The 26,422-nt window shown below is 41.5% G+C and overlaps 2 protein-coding genes across 2 annotated transcripts in view; one reads left to right on the top strand and one right to left on the bottom strand.

The window, feature by feature from the left end:
- Positions 1-389: 389 nt before the first annotated feature.
- Positions 390-16,806, top strand: VTI1B (vesicle transport through interaction with t-SNAREs 1B). The gene is made up of 6 exons (XM_020889772.2): positions 390-830; positions 9,187-9,245; positions 10,854-11,045; positions 13,158-13,331; positions 15,186-15,247; positions 16,477-16,806. Exons 1-6 carry the CDS (start codon positions 716-718, stop codon positions 16,571-16,573), a joined length of 699 nt encoding a protein of 232 aa, XP_020745431.1. The 5' UTR covers positions 390-715; the 3' UTR covers positions 16,574-16,806.
- ARG2 (arginase 2) overlaps positions 16,766-26,422 on the bottom strand; it is a 33,421-nt gene continuing 23,764 nt past the window's right edge. The window contains exons 4-8 of the mRNA XM_020889771.2: positions 24,973-25,132; positions 21,034-21,128; positions 20,754-20,858; positions 19,674-19,810; positions 16,766-17,241 (exon numbers count right to left, since the gene is read on the bottom strand). Coding sequence (XP_020745430.1) covers positions 17,036-17,241; positions 19,674-19,810; positions 20,754-20,858; positions 21,034-21,128; positions 24,973-25,132 — 703 coding nt within the window. The 3' untranslated portion in view covers positions 16,766-17,035. The remainder of the gene's footprint in view (positions 17,242-19,673; positions 19,811-20,753; positions 20,859-21,033; positions 21,129-24,972; positions 25,133-26,422) is intronic.

Genomic DNA, 26,422 nt, shown 5'->3' with positions numbered 1-26,422 from the left:
CTGCTCCCCAATAAAAGTGCTTTCAGCTCGGGGGCAAGCAGTCACCTGGTCCAACTATCTTCTGAGAACTGAAAGCTAACAGCTGGAATGTGAACTGAGGAAGTCAGGATAGTCACACAGTGAGATGATTATGAAGACGACGGCCAGGTACCAACTGATACCTAACCGCTGCGCATCACGGTCACGCCGGCGGCCACGGTTACAGCAGGACCACCGCCCCCAGCAACTGCTGACTTCCGAGTCGGAGCGTCTTCCGCGCCGAACTACAACCCCCGGCATGCACTGCAGCGCCCCCAACCCTTGCCGGAAGGCGGGGCCCAGGAAAGAGGCGGCCGCGTCGCCCGGCCCGCGGGTGCCCATGTTTTCCTTCCGCCAAAGGGCTTCCCCCCAGCCTCGGACTGAGCATTTCCGGGGTTCCGAGATCGCCGCTCGCGCCAAAGCGCCGCCGCCCCTTCAGGAGTCTCCCGGGCAACGGAGCCATACTAACTTTCTGTCAGGCTTTGGCGTCCGGCGCGCCGTCAGTGACGGCATGCGGGGGGGGGCGGGTGGGCGTTCCGGCGGGGGAGGACCCCGCCGCGGCCCCGGAAGCGCCTCGTCTTGGGCGACAGTGGTGGCGGTCGCCGTGATGCCTGCGGGGCTGGGCGGCTGACGACGGAGTAGGAACGGGCCCTGGGCCCAGAATTTCGGCGCCTGCTGCTCGGAAGCGGCCTGCGCCATGGCCACCTCCGCCGCCTCCTCGGAGCATTTCGAGAAACTGCACGAGATCTTCCGCGGCCTCCATGAAGACCTACGAGGGGTGCCGGAGCGGCTCCTGGGGATGGCAGGGACAGGTGAGGTGGGGGCGGGATGAGCCCACGGGAACAGCGCTCCGCTAGCACCGGGAGGAAGAGCCCCCACCTCCTTCCCAGGCCCACCCTCCCGTCTCCTCGCTTGGCATCCTCAGACACGCCCCCTAGGGCTGGCTGAGTCCCGGCATCCAGAATCTCCGTGCTGCCTCTTAGGAACTCAGGGATCCACCACGGAGTGTCATCTCTCTCTTGAATCCCCTGTAGCCTTCAGAGTTCGCTTGTTTCATTTTCACTGTGGCATGATGGGCATGAGACACCTTAGACCTGTGACCTTTAAATCTGTAAACTGAGTATAATTGGTTTTCTTTGTGGCTCTCAGTATTTTGTTTTCCACGCTTAAAAGTATTCTCCAAAGAGGCCCATAGTTTTCACCAGACTGGCAAAGGACCTGTAGCACAAAAAGGGTTAAGAACCTAAAGCCATCATAACTTTTGAGGCTGGTGTAAATAGCGTCTTGGGGGCTGGTGGGGGTTGGGGGAGGGATTGGTTTTTTAAATGAGGATGGTGGCCTTCAGGTGCGATCCTTTTATGACCTGTGCTTAGACCTTCCTGCCCCTTGATTTCATGATGCAGTGTGCTGCAAGCTTGGCTTGGGGGAGCTAAGAGTTTTCTGGTTGAATCTGTATAGGAAGGTCTATCATAGTTCTTTGCCTTAAAACAAGTAGATCTTGATGACAAGGCCGATGAGACTTTCATTGCTTTTACTGAAGCATGGAAGCTTGAGTGTTTGCTCTGAGAGTTACCCAAGGTCACATGAATTGAATGACTCTGGTGAGAATGAAACTCATACTTTTGTTTAACATATACTTATTGAGAGAGGCTGCTGTGCGCTAGGCACTGTCTAGATGCTGGTAATATTGCAAACTGCTGTGAAAAGACTTAGAGATCTCTGTTCTTATGGGTCGATGATGATATATAAATATTAGGAAGTGGTGTTAAGGGCCATACAGGAAAATAGAGTAGGGCAAGGAATGGGGAAGCTCTCATTGTAAATTGGGCGGCTGTGAAAGGCCTCTTTGAGGAGGTGGCATTTGAGCAGAGACTTGAAGTAAGGGAGTGAACCGTGCAAAAATCTGGGAGAAATACGTTTCAGGAGGACAGAATAGTACTGCAATAGTCCTTAAGAGAGTGGCTTGGTACGCTCTAGGAAGAACCGAAGGGCCAGTGTGTTTAGGGTGGAATGAGCAAAGGAAATAGTAGTAGTAGATAAGGTTTTAAAGGGCCAGATTGTGTGCGGCCACGTGAATCATGGTGAAAGATTTGCATCTTTATCTAAATACAGTGACTTGAAGTTAAAGGCTGCAGAACAGGAGAGTGATTGGATCTGATTTACATGGTTGAAAAATAGATCATTTTTTCAGCCTGGTGTTGTTTAAATTTTGCAAGGTTTGTTTCTGTAAGGGTGTGGTTGTGGTTTAGCTGCTAAGTCGCGTCTGCCTTTCCAGCCGCATGGACTGTAGCCCACCAGACTCCTCTGTCCATGGCATTTCCCAGATTGGAGTGGGTTGCCATTTCCTTCTCCAGGGGATCTTCCCAACCCAGGGACTGAAACCCCTGTCTCCTGCATTGCACTTGGTCTCCTGCATTGCAGGCAACTTCTTTACCAACTGAGCATCAGGGAAGGCTAAATAATGCCAAAGGACATTCTGTTTCCAAAAATAGAAAACTTAGTTGTATTCACTTTTGTCATCTACCTGAACTTCTAATTGCTGCAAAGAGGACAATCAAAAAGGTGTGAATTTCTACTCAAGTACAAAATATTCTCAACACAAGTTGCTGTTAACACTTAGTTGTTCAGTGGGTAAGTATATATAGTATTTGCACATCCCCAGGTTATAAAAAATTCAACAACCTTTAGTCTCTTTATTCATTACTCTGTTTATATTCCTCAATAAATATTTGTTGAATAAATTGAATTTAATTAAGCAAACATACTAGGGTGTCATCTCTGAATCCTTTTTTTCTTGTCCTGAGACGACTTCATAGGCTTTCCAAAGCTTTCCTATCATGAATTATTAAGCACTGAATAATATATTAATACATAACACATCCCTTGCATTTAGCTTATGCTCTGTAATTGAATATTTTCAATAAACATTTATCAAGAATTATGTATCACTCAGTATCCTGGGTCTGGGGAGCTCTATGAGTTCTTGCCTTAAATGGGAGCAAATTTCCAAAGTGTGTGATGAGTCCTAAGATAGTTTTGAGACCATGACAGAAAGGCTAACATGGCCGTAGGGGAGTGAGAGGAAAGCTTCTCAGAAAGGAGAAGCTTCTGACTGTAAAGGGTTGAGCGTGAGTTTGCCTGAGAGGGGAAATGAGAAGAGACAACAAAGGAAGGGGAAAAAAAATAAAGTCAAATATTCAGAACTATGACTGAAACTTAAGATGTGTATGTGAGATCAGTAGTAGATGAGGTTAAGTAAGACACAGCCAGACCCTTAAGGGACCTAAATATCACATTATGACTTACCTAAACTTGATATGGAGAGTCAATAAAGGATTTTAAATTCTTTTAAAGGCCAGCCCATGTGGATACCAAAGGCAGAAAACATCACAAGAAAAGAAAATTACAGGCCACTATCCCTGATGAACATAGATGCAAAAATCCTGAACAAAATACAGATTCTAAAATAAAATCAGACCATATGATTGTATTTTAGAAGGAGAATGCTGGTGACTGAGTAGAGGTTGAAAGAGGCACAGAAATATACTGGGGACCATACATTGTTGGTTTTGGTTTTTTTTTTTCTGGGCTGTCTTTTCCATTCCATTGAGCTTTGAATCTGTTTTAGTGCCAGTTACCATACTGTTTTCATTACTTTAGCTTTATAATATACAGTTAACCCTTGAACACCAACCTTCTGTGTAGCTGAAAATCCAAGTGTAGCTTGTTGGCCCTCCTATCCAAGGTTCCTCAGTATCTGCTGATTCAGCCAACCACGGGTTATATGGTACTATAGAATTTACTATTGAAAAAAAATGTGTGTATAAAGGGGACCTGCCCAATTCAGACCCTTGTTCAAGGGTCAGCTGTAGTTTGAAATCAGAAAGCATGATGCCTCCAGCTTCGTTTTTCTTTTTCAAGATTGCTTTGGCTAATTGCGGTCTCTTGTGGTTCCATACAAATTTTTGGATTGTTTGTTCTGTTTCTGTGGAAAATGCCCTTCGTTTTGCTAATATTTTGTTGAGGATTTTTGCATCAGGGATATTGACCTGTAATTTCCTTTTCTTGTGATGTTCTTTGGTTTTGGTATCGATGCAGTGCTGGCCTCATAAAAGACTTTGGAAGCATTCCCTCCTCTTCTGTTGTAAGCTCTATATTTTGTCTGTTTTGTTAATTATATATCCTAAGCATCTAGATGGAGAAGGATGTGGCAGCCCACTCCCAGTACTCTTGCCTGGAAAATCCCATAGACAGAGAAGCCTGGTGCAGGCTACAGTCCATAGGGTCTAAAAGAGTCAGACATGACCAAAGCAACTTAGCACTCAAGCACCTAGAACAATGCCTAGTACATACTTGGTGCTCTATAAATATTTGTTGAATGGTTGTATAAATACTGTGAATTGTTGGGAAGAAAATAGTAACTATCAATGTCTGATTAAATGTTGAAACTGAAGGTGATTTTATTTACCATGTTATCCATATTGTCATCACTTTTAAAATCAACGTATACCTATTTTTAAAAAGGATAGGATTAACAGACACAATGTGTCTTACTTTAGGAAGTTTGTATGGCAGTGACTGTCCATTAGCATTTGTGATACTTATTAATCCATTTATTATTACTTTAAACACCCACAACAATAATTTGTAGTCTTAGTTTTGCAGCATCTGAAGAGGTCTCTCCACATATCTCAAGCTGCTGTAAATTCTTATCCAGTTAATATAGTAAGTACCTATAGTCGTGATTTCTAGTTTAGTTTAGTAGCACCTGAAGGCATCTCTTCACATGTTGTAATGAACATTGTAAAATTACTCAGTTTTTCACTTTAATTCACTTAAGTTTCAGTTGCTATACACGAAACTCCATTATTTTGGAAACCAGAAAAAATGATAACTATGGAGGACCATAGGTAGCAGGTTGGTAAACACAGTTACTCACTGGCTGCAGAATTTTAATTTTTCCAACACTTCATATTCTTTAAATTTAGTTTTTGCTTAGTTCTTCCTACCTAGGAATTTACTTTAAGAAACAGTGGTAGCACTGTTTATTGAACCCTTAATGTGCTTAGCGTTTGCTGCGTGTTTGTTATGTGTATTGTCTTTTTCAGACAACTATACAGGTCAGTGCTGTTGTATTTCTTATTTATAATTGAGGAAACGGGCTTAGAGGGATCTGATGCTTTAACTTCCTTTATGGTGTGAGATCAGGTTAACCATGAGGTCTGCAAAGAGGATGTAGGTCCTAGAAATGCTGCAAGGGGGCGCCAAAAGCATTAATCACAAATTTTAAAGATCCTGGTGAAACTGAAGTTATTTTCACAGTTCTAATGGACCAAGATGAGTCATTCTGGGGTTGTGAAAATTCAAACTGCCTACAAGTGGCTCAGCTGGTAAAGAATCTACCTGCAGTGCGGAAGAACTGGGTTTGATCCCTGGGTTGGGAAGATCCCCTGGAGAAGGGAAAGGCTACCCACTGCAGTATTTGGGCCTGTAGAATTCCATGGACTGTATAGCCCATGGTGTCACAAAGAGTTTGACATGACTGAGCTACCTTCTTTTCTTTTTCTACAAGATGGAGAGGCTGCCACCTTGGTTAAGATGCGGTAGGCTTCCTCTAGCACTTTCAGAGCTGGGTGTTTCCATTTTATTCCGTGTCTGAGACATTGTGCTGCCGTGCACCTAGTTTACCAGACGTTTGGCTTCAGAGTGAGTCACTCACGTGTGAATGGTTTGGAAAGACATGAGGGGTCAGGAATAGTGTTATTTGGAGTAGCTCATTCTTGATGAGTTTCAAGTCTACCTGTCTACCTGCTATAGTCCTGCTGTTTTGTAGTTGATTGTAGTGTTAATTCTAGCTCCCTAAAAAATGAAGAGATTTGAAAAGATTGTACCTGTGTATCTTGGGAGCGTGAAAGTACCCCTCGGTGCCATGGTGCACACGGTGTGCAGTGCCGTAGTTAGAGACTTGTATTCTGTAACTAGTGTTGCCACACATCTTCTCTTTTCTGTGGCTTCGGGGAAGACAGTCTCCAGGCTCTAGTTTCCTCACCTGTAAAATGATTTCTGAGGGCCAGCTCAGCTCTTAACATTCATTAATCTCACAGAGGAACAGGTAAGATACCTCTCAGCTGGGTAAGGGTTCAGTCCCTTGAATCTTTAAAAGTGTATAGGCTTTAGAGCACTCCTAGGAGAATATATGTCTTATGAAATCAGAGAAGAGAGTATTCCAAAAAGATTGAGAATAACAGAATCATGCAGGGAAGTTTGTGAAAGGATCAAGACACTGTGGACTACCTTGCCACCCCCCACCCTGATTCTTATTATACAGCTGCATTCTTTGAATTATTCTAGAATTTGTCTCTTAGGAATGCAGATACTCGTATCCTTTAACAAAGATTAAACGAGGAGAATTTAGGACTAACAGAGATGTAGAAAAATCTAGGACCAGTATGCACTTATAGAACACTGTCATCTTGGATCAGAACTGAGTGAGTGTGCTTGGGTTTGGAGATGTGCCTCTTCAGAGGAGTGGTGACACTCAACACTTTTGTGAATGCTTATTATAAAATAATATGATAGCTCTCCATGGAAGTAGCCATTCTTGATTGCAGATATTATTTCACTGCTGATGGGTGGAAACACAGCCCACTCAAGGATAATAAGGCTGCTCTGGCACTTCCCTGCTGGCTCAGACAGGGAGAATCTGCCTGCAGTGTGAGAGACCCAGGTTCAGTCCCTGGGTCAGGAGGATCCCCTGGAGAAGGGAATGGCTGCCCACTCCAGTGTTCTTGCCTGGAGAATTCCATAAACAGAGGAGCCTGATGGGCTTCAGTATGGGGTTGCAAAGAACAACTAACACTTTCACTCGTGGTGGTAATTTCATGGTGGTTACCTCATGGTTGGTCAAGAGATAGGCCTTTTGCTTTGCCTGAACTTTCTCCTTTTGTTGGGGCAGGGGTGCGTTGTGAGCAGTGTGTGGTGAAAAATTGTTCACCTGGAATATGTATTAAGGGAATGCACATGACAATGAATGCAGCTTAGTAAAGGGTGGATTGTCACTTGACTCTTGCAGGCAGTAACAGTGTCCTAAGAAGCACCCTACCAGGTTTAGAGTTCTAGAACCTATGGGATGTATAAAAGAAAAAGTAAATTTCTGTACTCAGAGGGAGATTGAGCTCAAGTTGAGAATATAGAATATATACAGCCAAGTGATTTACAATCAGTTAAAAAGTAGTGGACAGCTGACATGCTAGATGCTATGTGATTAACACAATGTAAATCTATGTAAAGCATGACAGCGGTGTTACTTCCAACATGGGATTGGGTTTGAAAGTCAAGGTGTGAGATGAAAATCAGGGTAAACAAAATTATCCAAGAAAATCTTAGGACAGCATGTTGAGTACCTGCATGCCATCCCTTCGTAGGCCTTACTCTGCTGTTTTCTTGGCATTGGTAAAGATTGCTCTTTCTTCGCTGATGGCAGTGCTGGCTTGTATTTAGAAATCACACTGAGTGAAAAACACATGGACTGTCCTCATACATGCTGCGGTGTGGAGGAACCTTGAAGGTTTTATGCTAAGTGAGATAAGTCAAACCCTAAAGACAAATACTGTATGATTCTTCTTATATGAGGTGCTTGGAGTAGTCAGATTCATAGATACAGAAAGGAGAATTGTGGTTACCAGAGTCTGAGGGGAGGGGAAATAGGGAATTAGTGTTTACTGGGTGTAGAGTTTCAGTTTGGGATGATGCAAAGGTTCTATAGATGGATAATGGTGATGGTTGCCCAACATTGTAAATGTACTTCATGCCACTTAACTACACTTAAAATGGTCAAAATGGTAAGTTTTATGTTATATGTATTTTACCACAATTTTAAAAAAAGTATCCCAGATTGTGAATGTAATCCCAAAAGATGAGTTCAAAAAATATTATAAGCAGTGACAGGTTTGTGGTAATAAGTGGATTATGTGTAGATTTCCAGGGAGAACGTTCATTTTGCTATATACATTTGAAAAAAAGAAACTCCTCATAAATAGGGCTAATTTTTGCTTCTTAGGTGTGATTTGCCTCCTCATTTCCTAGCCAAGGAAGGAGGTTAGATCCCAAAAAGATGAAGAGAATTATCCAGGCTTATATGTTGAATTAGGCCCAAAGCTAAGACCAAAACCTAAGCCCATTTACTCCCCAGCACTTCCCCCCATACAGTTTACCAGGTACTTCCTTCATCATTGTGGTGTGTCTAAGCACCATTTTTACTGTAATTATTTCGTTTATATCAGTATTTCATGTAAAATGCATTTATTTAACATATAAAGTTACTTTAAAAGGAAATTTTATATCACTGCTTTAGATGGAAAATCTATAGAATCTAGCTATATGATCAGAAAAGCTACAATGAAGACAAAACAATGCTGGTTTAGTTAGATGTCCTTACTTTGAGGCTAAAGCCTGTTCTATTTTTTTTTAAAGAGGAGATTAGTAGTTTTTAGGTATTAAAGACATACTAGAACTAAAATGACATGATGCAAAGGATTGAACAAGGAATGACATTTTCCCCTGTGTGAGTCAGTGGTATTTTACATCATTTCCTATACTGCTGCCAGAGGGTATGGCTAAGAAACTTGTGTTGTATGCCTTGCAGCCTCTCCAGAGAGCAAAGTAGGTGGGCTCTGAATATATTTTGCAGAAAAGCAGTGGATGAGGATTAATGTAGAGATATGATTTACCATGGGGATGAATATTTCAGAGAACTGGTATTGTTAAACATTCTTATTGATCAAAGCGTGGTGTGTCTAAGTTAGGGTCGGTGAAAAAAGATTAACAGTAACTTAGACCTGTTTTCTTTCTAAGTAGGAATGCTATTGGTCTTTGGGGCCAAATCATTGTTACGCAGGACTGTCCTAGCATAGGTACTCTTGTCTTGCTCCCTAGGCACTTAAATGCCAGTAATAATACCATTCCTCTCCGCCCGCCCTCCCCCCCCCCCCCAGGTTAATTGTGGTAACTAGTTCCCTTACATTTCTAAATGTCTTTTAGGGGTGATTAAGTACTGTAGGGTACCCCCAGGAAGGGAATGGGGAGTATATTCTAAGCAGAGGGTATGTCCTCTACAAATAAATGTTTGGAAGCAGGATTGAGTATTTAAAACTCATCTATCTTTTCCAGAAGAGAAGAAGAAGTTGATCAGAGATTTCGATGAAAAGCAACAGGAAGCAAATGAAACGGTGAGAACAGGAACAAGTCCTTATTTCCTCTTCCTGTTTGTTGGTCTTTGCCAGAGTAATGCTTATGACATTATTATCACAGATTTAACTGTTCCTGTCTATTGACCTTAGTTTTGATTATTTCTTACTAAATGAGGCCAGCTGATGGGGATGGATATTGAGTAAAACTTGAAGACTCCCCTGAAGTGAGTCCTTAATAAAACATTACTGATACCATAAGGACATTCTCTTTTTACCTGGGTGGCCTTTTGAAAGCTCATTTTAAAAGCTGGCCATTAAGATAACTTACTCTCCTTTGTTAAACTTACTGTCACAGAAAATGGAGCTCAGAGGTGGTTCCTACTCACATTGCCTTGTTTTAAAAAATAGAAGGTTTTGGTACCTTGGGCAAGGCATGCATGGTCAGGATGAGTTCTCAGTCAGGATCCAAAACTTAACAGAAGTTGGTCCAGGTTGCTAAGCAGCTTAAGAACTGCTTCTCATTTAACCTGTGACTTTTCTTTAAAAAAAAAAAATTTTTTTTGCTCTTAACTTTTAGAAGTGAGGGTCCTCTGTCTTCATCACATTGTGCTCTAGCTTTAGCAAACCCTTTTAGGAGGCTGGAGCTAAAATTAAAATCTCAGTCTCTGGTAGCACTCCAAAGAAACAGTTGCCTCTAGTATCTGCTACCCCAGAGTAGACTGAAAAATTCTTTTTAAGCCAGAGAACTTCATTGTTTGTTGAAGAGTAACTCCTTTATTACAATGAAGTTTTGAGAAGTTAAGTCCATCTGCATCCTTTTTTCTGTTCTGCATGTATTTGAAGAAGGATCAGCCTACCAGACTGTGGAAACTATCGCCTTCATGGGAGTACCAGAAACTTTTCTAATACCTCTGCATTACTGGGCATATATCTGTGATATCTGTTACAGAGATAGTCCTCTTTTTCAGTTAACATTTGGTAACATTTTCTAAAGTTAACCAGTCCTACTCTAGCCATCCAAAGCAGAAGAAAATGACTCATGGCCTCTTACAAATAAGTCTGTGTGTTATAATTTACTTGTCCCAGAAAAATGGAAATGATTTGGACCCCTGGTTATTCTGACATGGACACAGTTGATTTTCAGGAGGAGGAAGGGAAGAACCTTGATGCCATACCCCTCATCATTTTTAGTACAGTAGATCCCTAAGTGCTTTGTGATAGCACTTGAACCATAACAGGCTAAGAACTTGGTGTACTGAAAAGAGTATGAAGATCTGGAATCCTGACTTATGTAATCTTGAACAGGTTTCTTCAAGTCTCATATATGGAGTAAAAATATTTCCTAACTTTTTGATCTGTTGTGAGGATTAAATGAAAATATATGTCAAAATGTTTAATAAGCTATAAGCTACTTGTTAGTTTTCTCACTCATTCATCACATACTTTTTGAAGGCCTGTTCTGTGCCTGCTGGGCACTGTGCCAAGCACTCAGTAATGGAGTGAAGGTATCACATGTGGTCCCTGCCCTCCTGGGCCACATGTTGAGTATTTATTTAGGATTGCCTGTGGTTTGATTGGTCCAGACTAGACATACTACCCATAAGAGAATAGAAGCAGGCCATCTACTCACCATCTTTGCCTTCCTAGCTGGCAGAAATGGAAGAGGAACTACGTTACGCACCCCTATCTTTCCGTAACCCTATGATGTCTAAGCTTCGAACCTACCGGAAGGACCTTGCTAAACTCCATCGGGAAGTGAGAAGTACACCTTTGACAGCCACTCCTGGGGCCCGAGGAGACATGAAATATGGTACATACGCTGTGGAGAATGAGCATATGGTAAGCTTCAGCTGTCTTTTCCCTGTGGGTCTGTGGTACAATGATTAACCGAATTGTGGAGTACAATTCATGTTATCAGTGCATACTTGACTTTTTTTCCCATCTTATCTTCTCTCTTGCATCCAATTCCCCTTCTTTTGGGTGCCTGCCTCTACTGAATTTAATGCAGACCATTCCAAACAATTTACTTGTTTAGATTTTTTTGTATCCTTTATGTATAAAACAGTTCTTGATGGGTAGTGGTGATATACAAGTGTAACACCTGGACTCTGTAGTCTGACTCACCAATCCAGTTTCTTTGTCACATATCCCCCCAGAGTTGTTAGGATTTTAACTTATCAGAGCATTGTTACAAAAGGAACCCACACTTTCCCTATATTTGTATCAAAATGGCCCAATAGCCCAGATACAGTAGAGAAAGCAGGATGCTTCTCAAAAACGGGGCGGACGCCTTACTTCATCATAATAGAAAGTGAGACAGGCTGCCTCTCTAGCCTCCAGTGTTCTCATTTATAAAATTAGACTTCTAAATTGAAAATCTGTATTCTCAAACTGTCTAAAGAAGCTAGATAGGTAAAGGAGAAAAGCTTCACAAAGGTTAAATTTCATGTGTTACATTTGGGACTATATTCCACAGCACAAAGTAGAAATGGCCTGGCTGGTAATGTGGGAGAGAGGTGGAAGGGGGCCCACTAGTGCAGACTGTATGGATATGGATATAGAAAGGCTGATGACAGTTTTAAACAAATCCTATTTCATGATGCATCCTAAATAAAGTTTAAGAAATATTCAAATGATAGTGGCCTGACATTCCTGATGTGAAAACTAGAGTATTTGAGAATAATGTAAAATTTTCAAAGCAGAGTGGGAAAACGCAGGCAAGTAGCACTTGTTAAAAGTGAGATGAAAGGTGTACAGTGACTTCGGTCATCTGTGACCCAAAAGCCCCAAAAACAAAAGGGAGGAAGGTAATTCCAAGCAATAATTTTGCTTTAAAATTATTAGTTTCAGAAATTATAAAAACAATATAGGTATATAAACTACTTGCAGTAGAATTATTGTTTCAAATCTGGGGTTGATTCATGTGACCTTACTGTCTCTCCCTACTCTTTCTGAAGCCTAATCAGTTGAAAATCCTCATCTTTTATGTTTAAAAATGTTTTCTTGCTGCTTTTAAGCCAGTGTAAACTGAGGTTCATTTCAGCCTCATTCAGTGGTTTCCTCACTCACTTGTCCGTAGCTATATATGAAGTGAAAAAGCCTTCTTGTTGCTTCTGATCTGGAAACACATTTTTCGGCTTCTTAATGTTGGTATCAAGTGCTAATGGTCACCTGCTCAGTAATAGGCCTTGTGAGCCGACCCCTTTTCTAGAGTTTGTGCGCATGTATGCTCTGAATAGCTGAGAACTTAGAGCTGCCACCATTTCTGCCAGTAGTTATCTCTGGCCTGACAAAGGCTACTTCTGTCCTCATGCCTTCTGTGCTTAGGACTATAGATGGAATAATGCTTTGGTGGAGTTTCAGAAATAGGGCCCTTATTTGGCCCCAGATACTACCTCCCCTGAGAGCAAATCACCAGTGTAACAACTTTAGTATTTGTTTTCTGTGTTTGGCCTGAAGTTAAATTCTTTGGATGCTTTTTTTCCAGAGAGTAGTAGTCTCTCACACTTTTAAGTGATTTCTATGATAGCTTATTCATGGTCACTTAGTACCAATCAGTGGGAACTTTCAGTGAATTACACTGTTTCTAAGGCGGTAGAGTTTAGTTGATTTGCCCTATCAAAATGATAGGATGTATGCATTTTCAGTTAGCTCCTGCATCCTAGATCTGGGCCATTGCCTCTCAGAAGTTGTTAGTCCAGGAAGCACATGAGTCAGTTCAGATTCATCAGGAGCACAAGGAAAATGCTCTGGTGTATTGAATCCTTTCCTTGCCTCACTTAAGCGTAACAAGCAGTGGACTGGGAGGTATTGTGATCCTAGATTGAATCCCAGGTTCTCTTGTAGTCTGATTCATTGGCATCTTTGATTGTCTTACAAGTAATGAATCCCTTCTTATAAATTCATTTATAATGTTAGAAGTCTAACAATTCCCTTCCATACTCCTGTCAGAATCGGCTACAGTCTCAAAGGACATTGCTTCTGCAAGGCACTGACAGCCTGAACCGGGCCACCCAGAGTATTGAGCGTTCTCATCGTATTGCTGCAGAGACTGACCAGATTGGCTCAGAAATCATAGAAGAGCTGGGGGAGCAACGTGACCAGTTGGAACGCACCAAGAGTAGAGTAAGTCTGGGTGGATAGGGAGAGGGGCAAGAATGGGGAAAGTTGGGCCTGTTACACCCTGATGCTTTACTGTGCCCAGAAGCTACCACAGTTCCAAATTCAGGGTATGATGTTTTAGGTTCTCTTGCTTTTCTCTGTTCGCAATTTACTTGACTAAAACATATCCCTTGGAAGAAATTTTACTTGTAAGATTTAGAGGTCATTGGGCAGGGGGACTGAGATTGCAGAAACCCAGTTTCTACATTTATTGAAGATTGTCAAATAGGATTGTAGCCATACCATCCTTTTATTAGGTCCTGTATTATGAACTAAATTTCTGTTTCTCACACGTCTAGTAGAACACCTGCTATTCTTATGAAAGCATCATTTGCTTTAAAAGATTCTAGCTTTCCTGTCATTTAGAGCCAAGGCTATTTTCCACATGTCATAAACTAGTACTGCTGACAATTTATAGAGGTTTAATCCTGGACTCTTTAACCTAAGGTAAGGGAGATCATGGGCTTCCCCGATGGCTCAGTGGTGAAGAATCCACCTGCAGTGTAGGAGACACAGGAGACGGGCTCGATCCCTGGGTCGAGAAGATCCCCTGGAGTAGGAAATGGCAGCCTACTCCGGTATTCTTGCCTAGAAAGTCCCATGGACAGAGGATGTGGCGGGCTACAGTCCATGGGATCACAGAGTCAGATATGACTGAGCAACTAACACTATTGCTACTACACTAAGGGAGATCACTGTGAGAAGACAAAATACTAAGGCCAAATGATGACTACACTGTGGCCTCTAATCTACTATCACTCTAAGAGGCTCTGAAAAACAACTTATTTCTTCCTTTCTATACCATCTGCAAAGGAATTTTAAAAATTGCCAATGGAGTGCTGTATTAAGAGCATGAGGCAGATAAATGAAACACAGATACTCTGGGCAAGACTTAGATATGAGAAAGTCATCTCAAATCCCCACACTGAGCTATTATTTTCCCACCTTAATAGCCGTAATTCTCCACTCTTAAAATCAAGTCAAAATGATTTTGACAACTTAAAAATCAAGCCAGTTATCACCCTCCTCAGTGAAAATTCACAGTAAAGTACTGAATTCAAGGTAAGCTGCAGAGAAAGCAGCTTGTTTGCAGATTGCATGGTTTATTTGTTTTTACTTTTGAACTTACTAGATGGATTAGCTGAATTTAAAAGCTGAGGAATGAGCTGAGAGATCAGCTTACCAAGGCCACTGGTGAACAGAAACAGATGGTAGGTGGCATCTGTTGAAATGTCCTCCAGCTATATAGGTTAGTAACAGGCAACCAAAAGGGGATAAAAAAGACTTTAAAAAAAAGATTAATTCCTTTCATAAGTCAATGTAAGTATCTCTTAAAAGGGTAAAGAAAAAAGGAAAAAGAACCAGATCTCAAAAGTGGTAATCCACCAGGCTACCAAAACAAACATCAGCTCAGGAGGCTCTCCTGGAGTTTGGCTGATGAAATTAACATCTTAAGTTGCTCAGAGTTACTTTAGTTACTGGCAGGGTACACTTGAAGACTTTGTTTTGTGTAGCCACAGTGAAGGATTAGCTCGGTCCCAGAGGTCTCCTCACAGCAGCCTTGGGATACAGTCATTCCTAGGCCTATTGACAAGTATTAAAAGTTATCTTGTCCTTTCCAGTTTCTTCTACTTACAGAGGCCATCATTTAAATTGATGTGATTTCTGGGAGTTTTTCAACATAAACCATCATTTAAATTGATGTGATTTCTGGGAGTTTTTCAACATAAACCCTTTAACACCCGTCAGTTTACTAAGGTTCAGTTCTACAGTGTGTACTTCTGTAAGAGGGAAATAATTGCTATTTTCTCTTCTCAGCTGGTAAATACAAGTGAAAACTTGAGCAAAAGTCGGAAGATTCTCCGCTCAATGTCCAGAAAGTAAGTTTTAACAATTAGTCACAGGATTAATTTCTCTTAATTCTAATCTTTCAGCTGAGAATGTCAAAGCTTTAAACCATGACTTGCAAAGGTACTGATAAAACAGAAGAAATAAAGAATATCACATAGTTAAGTATCCCAAGAAAAAATCCATTGTTGGAAGTATATATACTGCTATGATTTGGAGCAGTGGAAAACTGGTCCATTGGAAAGACTTTTCATCCCAGTTTACATTCTTTAGAGAAGACAGCACATGGGAACACAGCTTCAAATTCCTGGAAATAAATTTGTAAAAACTTAATTAGAAAACTTTTCACTGCTATGGCTTCGTACTTGATTTTGGCTCTGCTTGCCCTTTATGGGAGTCAGCCCTTATTTGGGAGTTCTGTCTTGTTAGCAAGGAGTTTGACTTGAGAAAAAACCCTTTAGGTAAGTGTTAACAGCAGCAGAACCATGGACAGAAGGGAAGTATTGGCACTGAGGCTGAATTGGGGGGGTAAGTTGGTGTAGGTAGTATGAGTAAAACTATAACCAAGTCATGGAACTAGCAAGAGAGTGAGATTTTCCAAAACAGTGGTAAGTTCCTTGTGGAGCAGGAGGAAATATCTGATTTAGATTCTTTGTGTTAAAGAGTATAGGAGCTTCAGAAAAATTTCTACCTTTATAGAGAAAGAAAGGCAAGAAGTTGAGAAGACATTGAAAGGCACTCCCAGCTTCTAGTTACTTATCCTAAAGCAGGACCACCTCTTTGTACCGAGCTGGAGTTGGACACTGGAGTCTCCCACCAACCCTTCTCCTAATGTGGCCTCACATCTGTAATATGTGGTCAGGGCAGCTGTAGATGGTTAGATAGTGAGCTTCTACTTTGAAATCTGATTCAACTGATTTAAAAAATGGTATAATTTTTCCTATGTACATTTAATATTTTTCTAACTCGCCCATCATAGAAAAACTACTTTTAAAGTGAAGTACTAATTACTATTTGAAGACACTTTAGAAAAAAACATTTGTATGTTTTGGTATCTTATTGCCTCAGTTTTCAATATTTCTGTGAGGTAGATAGTAATAATTATTTACAAGGTTACTTTGTGGCTACATGATCAAACAAAAATTCAGTCTACCTCACAGTATCCTGCCTTGGCCCCAGGTCAAACTCATCAGTATTAAGAATGGAAAGAAATAAGGTTACCCAGACTTCTGACTACATCCCACTTTGCTTCTCTTTGTAGAGTGACAACCAACAAGCTGCTGCTTTCCATCGTCATCTTACTGGAGCTAGCCATTCTGGGAGGCCTGGTTTATTACAAATTCTTTCGCAGGCATTGAACCTCCTACAGGGAAGGGTTTGTGGACCAGAACTGTGACTTTGTGAATGAATGGCTTAGAGGTGTGGAAAAAATCTTATTGCTGCTGTGAACTAGCAGTTCAAGAAGGCACTGTGTAGCCAGACTGTGGGTGGAGGGAGGAAGACGGAAAACCACTGATATGTGAAGGAACAGCAATAAGACCAGTATGATATACCAAGGTAATAAATGTCATTTATGACTTCTTTAAGTTTACATAGTGCTCCGACATATTAATACCCTGTGAGCTTCAAAAAACCAAATACATGTATAGTACTATTATCGGTCACCAAAATGAAAGGGAAGGCAACTTGACAATTGTGAGAGTGCGCAAATGTTCTCATTAAGGCAGTATTGACCCAGATGATCATTCATATCTGTCACCACAAACGCCTCACGGCTCTGGAATGCCCACTGTGACACACGTGTCAGCAAACAGTTTTCCCTAAATTCTTACACGTTCTTCACTCTCTGATTCATCTGGTGAGCTGGGAGTAGGAAGTTGGTCGTAGACAACATGCCCTCCCTCCCTCGTCTGCCCGAAACTCGAAGCAATGACGTCCACTGCCAGGCTGGCTGTAGCCTTGGCCTCCTCCTCTGACACGGCCAACCGAGGATTGACTTCAACGAGGTCCAGGGCCGAGAGCAACCCTGAGAACACAAAGCAGGACAAAAGGAAACTTGCTAGCTGCTCCTTTCAGTGGGGTCGTCTCACCCGGGGAGAACAGACCAAGGTGAAGGGTCATTTTCTACTAGAAAATTACCCACTGTCAGGAAGGCTCTTACATCTCATCCTCTTGGGCATGAATTTAGGTTAGAAACACTGGTAATGCCAGAGTAGGATCGAAAGAAACCTTTAAAGTAATTTAAGTCAATTATCCCTGTTTAATGAACATAACGGGCATGGCTGACAGGCTTTCTGGTTAGGATGAGTTAGGTCGGCGTGAAGGATAAGCAGGGGTGGCAGTAGGAGTTTCCAATCTAGTTGGGAAAATGTATCATTTCCAGTATTTCTAGGGACCTCCCAGATGCCTGCCTGTAGTTGTGTGATGAGATCTCAGGGCTCACTAGCCAGCACTATTCCCACTTCTGAACTCTGGCGCTGTGTGGCTTTTAAGGCACCGTGTGTCCTAAAGTATAGCTGTTACTCCTTATCTCACTCTCAACCCTGCAAGTTTGAACTCTTGAGGACAGGCTCCATGTATGACACAGTTCTTAGGCTTCCCTTCAGACTGATGCAGTATCTTGCATTTGGTCATATTTAGTTTGAACTCCAGTCACCTTCTGTGAGGTCTGGGTACTTGTGCCAAAGGGTTTGAGTCGGAAAGATTAAACTAGAAAAAGAACCTATCTAGACCTGCCCTCTGCCCCTCCCCATCAACATATATATGCCCTACTTCTGGGGTGGTTATTTTTAGTTGGTTATTCTGGATGATGTTAATCTACCTCCTTTTAAGAGTCACTAGAATAAACTAGATTGGAGAATACAAGTATCTGGATATTTAGGGTGGTCGTAAAGCCTCGATACATGGATGAATATACCTAATGAGTTATGGATATTACGTTTTAGCACATGTACATTCAATGCTAGTACATCCACGCAGTGTGCCGTCCCTTAGGAGCAATTGGGGTTCAGTGCACCGTGCAGAACTACAACGAGCAGATGTGTCCACCAATTCCTGCACACGCATCTGTATCCAATTTCCACCTACTAAATGTGGACCTTTTACATAGCCCAGAAGTAAATCAAGAGGGTACAAGCTGTTAAAAACATATGCTACCCATGTTTCTAGACTACTGCCACCTTGTAGATTAATTTAAGCAAACTGCTTTATCTAGTTGATAGTCTCAGGACAGACAGCCTTTTGGAATAGAATAACACTGCAGCAAGGGAGGGAGGGACAGGGTATGACCACTGCCCCCATCTAAGTGCTAGAGGTTACTAATCTCTGCTCTAAGTGGTGTCAGTGGGAAACTGAATGGAGAATTGAATTGCCAGGTTCACTGGCTAAGGACAACTAATAGTGTCTACAGTTCTAGGTCTGAGAATAAGATTTTCTGGTCCCATCAGATCTGATTAACAAGCATTCTTCTTTCTGTAGTGCCTAAGGTTCTGGTAGGCTCCAGAGCCAGGGAGACCACTTCTCAACTTCTGTATCCCATCCCAGCTAGTCAAGGGTTTCCCATAGTCCTCGACTTTTCAGTCTGGGGTCTCTATGCTATTTCAACCCCAATTTCATGAGGTGGTATTGAAGTACCATGCAGTAATTGTTTAAATTTTTCAATGAGAGGTCATTTAAAGTAGCTTTAAAACCAAGAGCTTTCTGACAGAAATGGAAAGTGTTTGCAAATGAGTATGAGTTTGGGGATAGTAACCTCTTATAGCTACTCTTTTCTAAAAATTTTTATTAATTTTTTGCGCCACAAAGCTTGTGGGATCTTAGTTCCCCAACCAGGGATCGAACCCAGCCACTGCAGTGAAAGCACCAAGTAAGTGTTAACCATTGGACCACCAGGGAATTCCCCTCTTGTAGCTACTCTTGATCCCCTAGCTTTCAGTTTACTGATCTTCCTTTCAGCCATTCATCTTCCAGTATCCCCATATTACAGGTCCTAGCAAACAAACTCTAGTATAAGATTTCTATGAAAGGGCACAAGGTATTGTCCAACTTTGAAAATATCTTCAAGGGAAGCTTCAGCTTGACGTTCTTAACTCCCAGTGAACCAATCTTATAGTGGCAGGGTTAAAATTAGAGCTATTTGGCCTTGCCTTTTAGTCTTCATCTGCCTTTATACAACTCAGATGCAAAGAAACATCAGTTTGGGAGTTTATTTTTGTATTTATTAAGTGTTTAAGTGGACAATATCTTTTTTTTTTACTCAGTGTTACCTTAACGTATTTTGTTATCAGCCAGGTCAACATGCCTCTAAATGACTCCTTATTACCCTGACCACATGGCTTTTAGCTATAGAAGTTTAAAGAGAAACAGTGTCTCCAGTGACATGTAATAGAAAAGATCCCCTGGCAGGCAAGGGGCTTCAGCAGATCTACTTAGGTAATTAACAGGTTGATAACTGCTTACCTGTACTGTGTATTTCCTCAGTAATATACATGCCTTCTCGATAGGTCAGTCCCCCTACAACAGGGGTTCCTGTGGCTGGAGCCAGTGTAGGGTCAAATGCATCAATATCGAAACTCAGATGGATTGGCCTTTGTCTTCTTGAAAGGAGGAAAATAAGAGAAAGTCATTTGGGCTGTACTTGGATATTCATCCTTCCTACAGCTACAACTCCTTGGTTTTGTTGTGTTAATGCTAGTACTTTATTAATACAGCAGATTTCCAGATTTCCTGTTCTGAAAGTTACTATGTTAGGTGCTTACACACCACTTCATAGTCTTGCCCTTGGTTCTGTGCGCCTCAGACTAACTCCAGTTTGTATTTCTGATTTACCCTGGGCTTTCGAGCCTCTTATATTAAGAACTATCAACAGAGGGAATTCCTCACTTCCATAGGACAAAGGTTCTGGCAAATTCTAGTTGAAGTTGGATTGGTCTAGGTTACAGTTAATTATCCTCTCAGAGTAGAACAGCAGCTCTGAACTTATGACTGCTATCTTACCATCTCCCAATTGCAACTTCAGTTTAGCCCAGGCATCCAATGGTTGAAGGTAACGTACAGTAAACACCTATATAGTAAATTATTTATACTTCTTAACACTTGAAGAAATGGTATACTACCAAGGTGGCAATTAATCACCCAGAAATGAAGACTCAGCACTGGGAAAATGTTAACTAGCATTTTATTAGCATTCATCTGTCATCTTTCTATACTACCAAGATTTGCTTAATATAAACTTTCAGATGATGCAATAGTTGAGGCTGGGAAGAGAAAAGCTGGAACAATGAATGCTTCTCCTCTCGAAAGATAAGCATTAAAAATGGAGCTAAAGAGAAATTCACCGGAGCTGTTTTCACTCCCAGCCCCAGAGGAACATGGCTGAAGTTTCACAGTCTCTTTCTGAATTATCTGAATTTCTTTATATGTACGTTTTGCTTTTATAAGGTCATTATCCTCAAGAGACAGGCCAAAGTTTACTGCCCACTGACAGTCTGCCCTGTTCCCTTTGGAACCTAGAAGTAGACATCCATTGTAGTTACTTACTTGCCAATCAGCAGATCAAATGTCTGTTCCATGACCTTCTGGATACCAAGTCGATCTATGTCTCTCATAGAAAAATACTGGATATCATAATTCTTTAAAATAAAACTGGTGAGATATAAAGGAAAGAAGCCTTAGCTAAAGAGCAGTTTTTTCAATCAGATGTGGGAGTGGGGCTTGTCTTTATAGTGACCTACAACAGGTTAAGTCCAGAAATAACCTATCAAATGGAACATTAGTGGCCAGGACAGGCCCAAAACTCAACCCTAACGTATCAACTTACTGTTCAGGAGGGTCCACGTCTCTTAGTCCAATATATACAATACTTGGGGAAGAGATACAAGGTTTGATCCAGGAAAATCCTGGGAGCTGTGGTACCTGTGAAGAGAAGGACTCATCAGGGATTCTTGGTCTCCCCAAGATAAATCCCTGTGTGCGGTATGCTTTCTCTCCTTACCCTCAGTGTATGTGTAAACCAGCAAACACAAGATCTGGTAAAAAACTGATAGAAGTGGAAATGATTCAGAAGGGCAGCTGCAGAACACAGTATAAAGAATACTGTGTATGAATACACAGTATGAAGAATAAAATACCTTCTTTTAACACAATCACAGGAAACTAATCAAACTGATCACATGGACCACAGCCTTGTCTAACTCAATGAAACTATGAGCCATGCCCTGTAGGGCCACCCAAGATGAACAGGTCATGGTGGAGAGTTATGACAAAACGTGGTCCACTAGAGAAGGCAATGGCAAACCACTTAAGTATTCTTGCCTTGAGAACCCCATGAACAGTATGAAAAGGCAAAAAGACAGGACACTGAAAGATGAACTTCCCAGGTCAGTAGGTGCCCAATATGCTACTGGAGAAGAGTGGAGAAATAACACCAGAAAGAGTGAAGAGATGGAGCCAAAGCAAAACAACGCCCAGTTGTGGCTGTGACTGGTGATAGAAATAAGGTCTGATGCTGTAAAGAACAGTATTGCATAGGAACCTGGAAAGTTAGGTCCATAAATCAAGGTAAATTGGAAGTGGTCAAACAGGAGATGGGAAGAGTGAACATCGACATTTTAGTAATCAGTGAAATAAAATGGACTGGAACTGGCGAATTTAACTTAGATGACCATTCTACTACTGTGGGCAAAAATCCCTTAGAAGAAATGGAGTAGCCATCATAGTCAACAAGAGTTCAGAGTGCAGTACTTGGGTGAAATCTAGAATGACAGAATGATCTCTGTTCATTTCCAAGGCAAACCATTCAATATCGTAGTAATCCAAGTCTGTATTAATGCTGAAGAAGCTGACGTTGAACAGTTCTATGAGGACCTGCTAGAACTAGCACCCAAAAAAAGATGTCCTTTTCATTATAAGGGACTGGAATGCAAAAGTAGGAAGTCAAGAGATACCTGGAGTAACAGGCAAATTTGGCCTTGGAGTACAAAATGAAGCAGGGCAAAGGGTAACAAAGTTTTGCCAAGAGAATGCACTTGTCATAGCAAACACCCTCTTCCAACAACACAAGAGAAGACTACACATGGACATCACCAGATGGTCAGTACCAAAACCAGATTAATTATTCTTTGCAGCCTAATGGCAAAGCTCTATACAGTCAGAAAAAACAAGACCAGGATCTGACTGTGGTTCAGATCATGAACTCAATCTTATTGCCAAATTCAGACTTGAAGAAAGTAGGAAAAATCACTAGACCATTCAGGTATGACCTCAGTCAAATCTTTTATTATTATACAGAAGTGACAAACAGATTGAAGGGATTAGATCTGATAGACAGAGTGCCTGAAGAACTATGGACAGAGGTTCATGACATTGTACAGGAGGCAGTGATCAAGACAGTCCTCAAGAAAAAAAAATGCAAAAAGGCAAAATGGTTGTCTGAGGCCTTACAAATAGCTGAGAAAAGAAGAGAAGCTCAAGTCAAAAGAGAAAAGGAAAGATATACCCATTTGAATGCAGAGTTCCAAAGAATAGCACAGAGGGATAAAAAAGCCTTCCTCAGTGATCAATGCAAAGAAACAGAGGAAAACTAGAATGGGAAAGACTAGAGATCTCTTCAAGAAAATTAGTGATACCAAGGGAACATTTCATGCAAAGATGGGCACAATAAAGGACAGAAATGGTATGGACCTAGCTGAAGCAGAAGATATTAAGAAGAGGTGGCAAAAATACACAGAACTATACAAAAAAAGATCTTCCTGACCCAGATAACCATGATGGTGTGATCACTCACCTAGAGCCAGACATCCTGGAAAGAAGTCAAATGGGCTTAGGAAGCATCACTACGAACAAAGGTAGTGGATGTAATGGAATTCCAGTTGAGCTATTTCAAATCCTAAAAGATGATGCTGTGAAGATGGATTTAGAAAAGACAAAGGAACCAGAGATCAAATTGCAAACATCCATTGGATCATTGAAAAAGCAAGAGAGTTCCAGAAAAACACCTGCTTTATTGACTATGCCAAAGCCTTTGACTGTGTGGATCACAACAAACAGGGGACAATTCCTCAAGAGATGGGAATACCAGACCACCTTGACCTAACCTGCCTCTTGAGAAATCTGTATACAGGTCAAGAAGCAACAGTTAGAAGTGGACATGGAACAACAGACTGGTTCCAAATCAGGAAAGGAGTATGTCAAGGTTCTATATTGTTCCCCTCCTAATTTAACTTACATGCAGAGTATATCATGCAAAATGCCGGGCTGGATGAAGCACAAGCTGGAATCAAGATTGCCGGGAGAAATATCAATAACCCCAGATACGCAGATGACACCACCTTTATGGCAGAAAGTAAAGAAGAACTAAACATCCTCTTGATGAAAGTGAAAGAGGAGAGTGAAGAAGTTGGCTTAAAATTCAACATTCAGAAAATTAAGATCATAGCATCCGGTCCCATCACTTCATGGCAAATAGATGGGGAAACAATGGAAATAGTGACAGACTTTTATTTTCTTGGGCTCCAAAATCACTGCAGATGGTTGATTGCAGCCATGAAATTAAAAGACGCTTACTCTTGGAAGAAAAGCTGTGACCAACCTAGACAGCATATTATAAAGCAGAGACATTACTTTGCCAACAAACGTCTGTCTAGTCAAAGCTATGGTTCTTGCAGTAGTCATGTATGGATGTGAGAGTTGGACTATAAAGAAAGCTGAATGCCAAAGAATGCTGAGTGCTGAAGAATTGATGTTTTTGAACTGTGGAGTTGGAGAAGCCTCTTGAGAGTCCCTTGGGCTGCAAGGAGATCAAACCTGTCAATCCTGTCAAAGGAAATCAGTCCTGAGTGTTCATTGGAAGGACTGAGACTGAAGCTGAGGCTCTAATACTTTGGCCACCTGATGTGAAGAGCTGATTCATTGGAAAAGACCCTGATGCTGGGAAAGATTAAAGGCAGGAGAAGGGGACAACAGCGGATGAGATCATTGGATGGCATCACAGACTCAATGGACATGATTTTGAGCAAGCTTCAGGAGTATGGTGATGGACAGGGAACCCTGGCATGCTGCAGTCCATGAGGTCGCAAAGAGTCGGACACAACTGAGCGAATGACCTGAATTGAAGGTGGCCTTGGTTTCTCATTAACTTACTTAAATAGCAAGAATACTGCTGACTAGATCTTTTCCACCTCTTTGCACACTATTGAATTGTTTACAGATTGGTTCTCGAGATGGGAACCAGATTATGTTTCAAGTCCCCAAGAGTCAAAATGTGAATTCTGCCTAGTGAATAACCTTTGTACTGTCCTGGTTTAACTTGGTCCCTTACTGAGGGGAGGGATACACAGATTCTAGTCCATGCCTAGCACGAGCTCTCATGTCTTCTGGGTGGGAAAACATTACTGAGGTAATCATGGTTTTATTTGTCTTCGAGACTGGTGGGTCCAGGAGTGAGGCCCAGGAGCTTCTTACCAATAATTCTTCAGGCTGTAGGTATATCCATATCACTGGAGGGTACTGCCCACTACCACATTCCTTTATTATGAGATGAGATTATGAGCCACTCCAGGAGCAGGGCCCGTGTGCTATGCCCCCAGCATCTAGACTATCTGGTCCAAAAGAAGTTTGGTGAACAAATGAAGAAGTGGGGAACATTACCACCATCACCATAAATCTATCCTTCAGAGAAGTCTTACTGAACTAGATTCTCAGAGCCCCAGGATAACCCTTAGAAACCTGCTCGATGTTCTGTTCATTTCGGCCCACAGACCTTGTCCTGTAGTTCTCTGAGGAGAAATGAAACTGGCTGTCCGTGTAGATTTCCAGATGAAGTGGTGAGGGGTGTATTGATGTCAGCATGGGCATCAACCCAGATCACACCAAGGTCTGGGCAGTGTCGGGCATGGCCACTGATGGTACCAATTGCCAGGCTGCAAAGAACAAATAAAATAATCTTAAAGGCCCCCTGCTTGGCAAACATCAGTAATGACAAATACTCTCAGCCAGCACAGCTCACACTTTGTCCTTAGGGTGAAATCAGGGCTCTAGATTGAGTCTGGATTTGGATAAGAACAGAGGCCCTGGGACTGTCATTCCCAAAGACAAATCCTGAATGAAAGGGAGAGATGGGAGGCGCTAAAGATTCAAAGCTGACAACCGGTTATTCTTGGGGTGTGCCAGGTGTCATTGCTGCCCCTAAATTCCTTTAATTGGATCCATTAGCCTTGGCCCAGAAAAGGACCCAAAATTTTGTTCAACAAATAAAATCCTGTTAAAGAGTTGATCAGTATGTAACAACTTACTAGAAACTACTTAATATCTCTTGAGACCAAGAAGAATGAATTACTTTAAAAGAATCAGTTATATTAACTTTTTAAGAATAAAAATTTGTATTACCGCTTTTTAGAAAGGTTATGTGATACTTCCTAAAACAAGAAGTCAGCATTTTTAAAGACATTAGCAAGGCAACCCAATTAAAGACCTCATTAGATCACTGAATAAAATAAGTTTATTTGCATGTTCTGTACATTAGCATGACATTCAAGTATCTTAGGTGTTTCTGGTTTTTGCTTTGCTTGTCCTTGGTCTCTGCTTACATTAGCCAACTGTCCTGCCTGAACTGAAGGAGCACAGCTGATGAAATTGTGTTTGGAAAGCTGCCCAAGCTTCCCAGGAACCAAAGAATTTGTCCTCAGGGCAATGGGAAATGCAGCTTAAGTATCTTAGGAACAAGACACAATCATCCTTTTGGTCAGTATACCCTGAGGTAGCATTTTAAGCCCTGTGTCTCACATAGGACCTTTTCAAGAGAGAGCATGGTATGGTGCTAAAAGCACTGGATCAATTCAGAATACTGCGGGTCTTTCTAGGAAGAAATGTGTGAAATAGGACAAGTCATCTAACTTCTCTAGACTGCTGTTTCCCTTTCTATAAGGTAAGGATAATAATCTTAGTCAGTTTGATGATCAAAGCAGTAGTGTATGTATGTTACTCTGTTAAAGGGAGCTGAGTAAAGTGCCTCTTTCTTTAAAATATTCAACAGCTGTTCAGATTATATACACACACCCCTTCCTTTCTAGAGTCTTCCAGACAGCCTAGGTTTTAGCAGTGAGAGGACTGCAATCTTCATACAAACAAAAGAAGAACCAAAGATTATAATTGCAGTAATAAGTGGGCCCTAAATAGTAAGCCAACCAGAAAAGAGACAAGAAATAAATGAG

Source organism: Odocoileus virginianus, chromosome 6 (assembly GCF_023699985.2).
Source record: "Odocoileus virginianus isolate 20LAN1187 ecotype Illinois chromosome 6, Ovbor_1.2, whole genome shotgun sequence".
Taxonomy (NCBI): Eukaryota; Metazoa; Chordata; class Mammalia; order Artiodactyla; family Cervidae; genus Odocoileus; species Odocoileus virginianus.
The sequence above is the reverse complement of the archived record's forward strand: the minus strand, read 5'-3'. Positions and strand labels throughout refer to the sequence as shown.